Source organism: Alligator sinensis, unplaced genomic scaffold (genome assembly GCF_000455745.1).
Source record: "Alligator sinensis unplaced genomic scaffold, ASM45574v1 scaffold505_1, whole genome shotgun sequence".
Classification (NCBI taxonomy): Eukaryota; Metazoa; Chordata; order Crocodylia; family Alligatoridae; genus Alligator; species Alligator sinensis.
The window spans coordinates 68,513-72,391 of NW_005841940.1; the positions used below are offsets into that span (position 1 = coordinate 68,513).

The 3,879-nt window shown below is 46.0% G+C and overlaps 1 protein-coding gene across 1 annotated transcript in view; it reads right to left on the reverse strand.

The window, feature by feature from the left end:
• Positions 1-241: 241 nt before the first annotated feature.
• Positions 242-3,879, reverse strand: part of RAB35 (RAB35, member RAS oncogene family) — a 14,979-nt gene continuing 11,341 nt past the window's right edge. The window contains 3 exon segments of the mRNA XM_006039450.3: positions 242-2,830; positions 3,550-3,674; positions 3,753-3,877. Coding sequence (XP_006039512.1) covers positions 2,702-2,830; positions 3,550-3,674; positions 3,753-3,877 — 379 coding nt within the window. The 3' untranslated portion in view covers positions 242-2,701.

Consider the following 3,879-nt stretch of genomic DNA (forward strand, 5'->3'; position numbering starts at 1 on the left):
AAAAAAAAAAAAAAAAAAAAAAAAATCCTCCTGCCAACTGAACACTGGTAAAGATTTAATATGCAGTTGCACCAAGCACACCCAGAAGTCCCAGAACAGCAAGATGTTTGAAGGCAGTTATTTTACTTTACTGATGCACTCTGCAGCAAAAGCATGGTGTATAAGCAGAAAGAAGCAAGCCAGGGACAGAACCCAGCGCCAGAGGCTGGAGAGCAGAGGAAACAGACCCTCAAAGGAAAAATTTGGCAGCTTGTAACCTTTATTTTTAGTTTTTTAAAATTATTTAAAAAGCATAATTAGAAACTTTCAATACAGAAATAATCCTAGCAAACCAGTTAGACATTCCATTGCTCGACATGTAGGAAACTTCACATCAGCACCACTAGAGATGTCGTCCCCACTCCTCCTCCCTTCCTGTTTAATACTTAGTGGCAACAGTAAGGAGATTACTGCTCCTTTGCAGCCATCTCTAGAAAAACATCCCACTTCAAATGAGAAAGTTGGACTGCTGGATTGGCAAAGTTCATACCCATGGCCATAATCACTTGGACCAAGGAGGACCAACCTTTCCACACAAGAGAACACTCCAGATCAGGTGCACCATTTCCTCACTTTATTGCATCAGTTCCAGTAAATGCAGACATTGGGTTTCCTTTACTTTTGCCTGTATCAAGTTCTCTCTGCCTAGCCCTGCACACTGCCTTGCACAAGAGTCCTGTGAAAGTAATGCAGGATGGCCCCCTGATCTGAAAGTGGCCACTGTAGCACAAGTTAGAGAAAAATCAGAACTCCCTCCTGGCACACAGACAGCATTCCATGTTATAAGCATTGAAGGTGGATGCATGCTCTTATTTCTGCTGCCACCTCTTGAGGCAGCCATCCCATGTCTTCCAATTACCAGAAAGCTCACACTAGCAGCGTTGGCCCAGCTCATACCTACTCTTGGGCAATCAATGAAAGATGCAACCGATATGTGAAAAGAGACAGGAGAAGGCAATTGGGTAGACACTCCTGGCACTTTAATTGATTAAAAGCCTGTCACATTCATTGCTTCTGTGAAAAAAAAAAATTAAAAAAAAAATCTTTAGAGTGATTGATCTATCATGTGATTGTATCATCAGGTCTTCTACCACAAACCATAAGAATTCAACCCAAGCAAAATATCGTAAGTGACTTGGATTTAACCTTGCTTGGGTGAGGGAAGGGATGATTTAAAGCTAGTGAACATCAATGGAACGTGTTCAACCAAACCTACCACCACCGAGTCCAAAGGACCACACGCCTTAGAGGCAGTGTCATCTCCAGAGTCCAGAAGGAAGCCTCACTCCCTACCCCTTCCTAGTCATCATTTCATTGTTGTTTAGAGAATGATTCAGCTGCTGAACTTGTACTTCAACAGCCCACACACGTGCTACCTTTTGGCTGGGCCTCTGAGTGCATCTATTCAGAAACTGATGAAGTGAGCCCTTATTTTTCCCTCAAAAGCCAGTGAGGGTCAGGAAAATGCTGTCCAGCATAGTGAGAGCAGAATACATTAAAGGTGATCCGCACACACAACCACCACCAAATAACCCAAGCAAGCAAACTTTCCATGCATCAGTGGTCCTCCTTGCTGACGTAAGAGTTCTGGGAACGATTCTGCAGCAGCTCTCGGATCCAGGTGCCTGGAACATCGGGATTCTTTTCCGTGCCTGTCATCTCTTGCAAGGAAGGCTCTGCTACCGGAATTCACATTCAAGCTCATGTCTCCTTCTTGTGTACAGGACGAGGAAGTTTTTGGCAGATTCACACTGTTTTTTTCTCTAGGAGCTTGGACCCTGCCCAGAAGCCCCTGGCAGACCCAGAAGCAGAGATCGCCAGGAGCCAACTTTCTTTTTTGTCGGGGGGTGGTTTAGAAAAAAAAATGTTTAAGTCCAAATAAATCCCATTTCTGCAGGATTGATTTTAAATATCTTGATACAAACTAAGGAGCATAGGTACAGCTGGGCTGCAGCATGGGGAGATGAGGAAACCCAGGGATCCTGCCATATCCTGGAATATGGCAGAACTCAAGGCCCAAGCAGCAGCACCAGCTGCTAGCCCAGGAGCTAGGAAAGTGAAACCCCAGGCTCCAGCAGCAGCTTCTGCAATCCTGGTACCTAGAGAGATGAAGCCAAAGCCCCAGGAGCAGCCCGGAACTCAGAAGAGAAACCAAAGGCCCCAGAGGCACCAGTTGCCAGCCTGGAGCCCAAACAAAACGAAGCCCAAAGCCCCAGGGAGCAGTCACCGTCAGCCAGGGGCCTACTCACATTAAGAACTTTGTACTATATCTTTAAAAAGATGAACTCTATAGTTCATGATTGGTTGACATTAAGAAGGCTTAAGCCAGAGCAACAAGAGGGAGGTGCAGCTGGTTAAAGCAATATACATTATGTACAAACTCTTGGGTTAAATCCGTCCACTTGGTAGGCAACGTCCTTTCTTATCTACAAGGCGCGCTGGAAGGAGCAGGGGAGGAGAGGGGGCGAGAGTCCATCAGACAACTTCTTGGCACTACAGTGGTAAGGTGCCAGCGCTTCTTGATAGAAAACAGGGAGAAAAATCTTTAAATAACGGCACAAAACTGAGAAGGTCCTCCCAAAGCCTGCCCCAGTGGAATTGCCCGAGTCTAGCTGGAGGGGCTGATCTGTCTGAGAGCAGTCTCTGCAGCAGGGAAAGGGCATTAGCAGCACCGCTTCTTCCTTTTACTGTTCTTAGTTAGCTTCACAACATCATTCTGGTGCTGCTGTTGCTGCTTTGCCAAGTTTTCTTTCTTTGCTCGCAGAACCAGCTCTGTAATGCAATTAAACATCTGCAAGAGAAACAAGCAAGTTCAGGCTACCAGGAATGCAGGCCAGCTGCTGAGGAGTCATGTCTACAGAAGCAGATAAAATGACAACCAGAATGGGGATAGCAAGTTATGGTGCTGCCGAGTCATGACCTGCTGGTCTTTGCGGGTTCCCCTCTTCGCCCACAGCTGTCTGAGGCCAAGCTAGGCTCCACAGACTCCAGCCAAATCAGACTTAGCACTCCCCTACCTCAACTTCACGCTAGGCTCTGATTAAAGCCAGCAAGTGCAGGGCTGGAATTTTTCTTCTTCCTAAGGCCACCAAGATGAACTAATCAGGGTTTGGTCCCTTACTCTGCCTCACCAAGACCAGAGAGCTAAGATCTAGGGTTCCCTCCCACCAAGGCAGGCACTTCAAGCAAGATGGGGGAAAAAATCAAAACATACCAAGGTTTTAATAATTTCACCATCCAGCTTCAGTGTATGCAGCATTAAGTCTCTCTCCTCCCCACCCCCACTGCAGCTCTGCCTCTGACAGTTTCAGCTCTTCACTTACAGCTTGTAGAGTAAAGAGAGATTTTCCCTCAACTCTGCCAGCAAGAATGATTCTAACAAACTAGCTATTTTTGCCTCCAAAAGAAGAAAGGAGGGTTTGCATCTTCTTGGAATAGATGCAATATTTGGTCTCTCAGAACATTATCTCTGAAAGGTAGGTCTATACCCACTCCCATCTAGTGCATTACCTCTTCCACATTAACGTTTTCTTTGGCGCTCGTCTCGAACAACTGGATCTCCATCTGCCCGGCAAATTTATAGGCATCTTCCGTCTCCACCACCTTCCGCTCTGGGTCATCATTCTTATTTCCCACTAAAAATGGAAAAAACAAGTTAGTGCTGCACTCCCCAGGTTCCCAGAGCAAGAGAATGTCTCCACCAAGAAGCTTACCTAATATCCGGCAGACATCATCGCAGTTTTGGTTAATTTCATGTAACCACCGCTTGACATTCACAAAGGACTCTGCACTGGTGACATCATAAACAACAATGACCCCATGTGTTCATCTGTAATACCT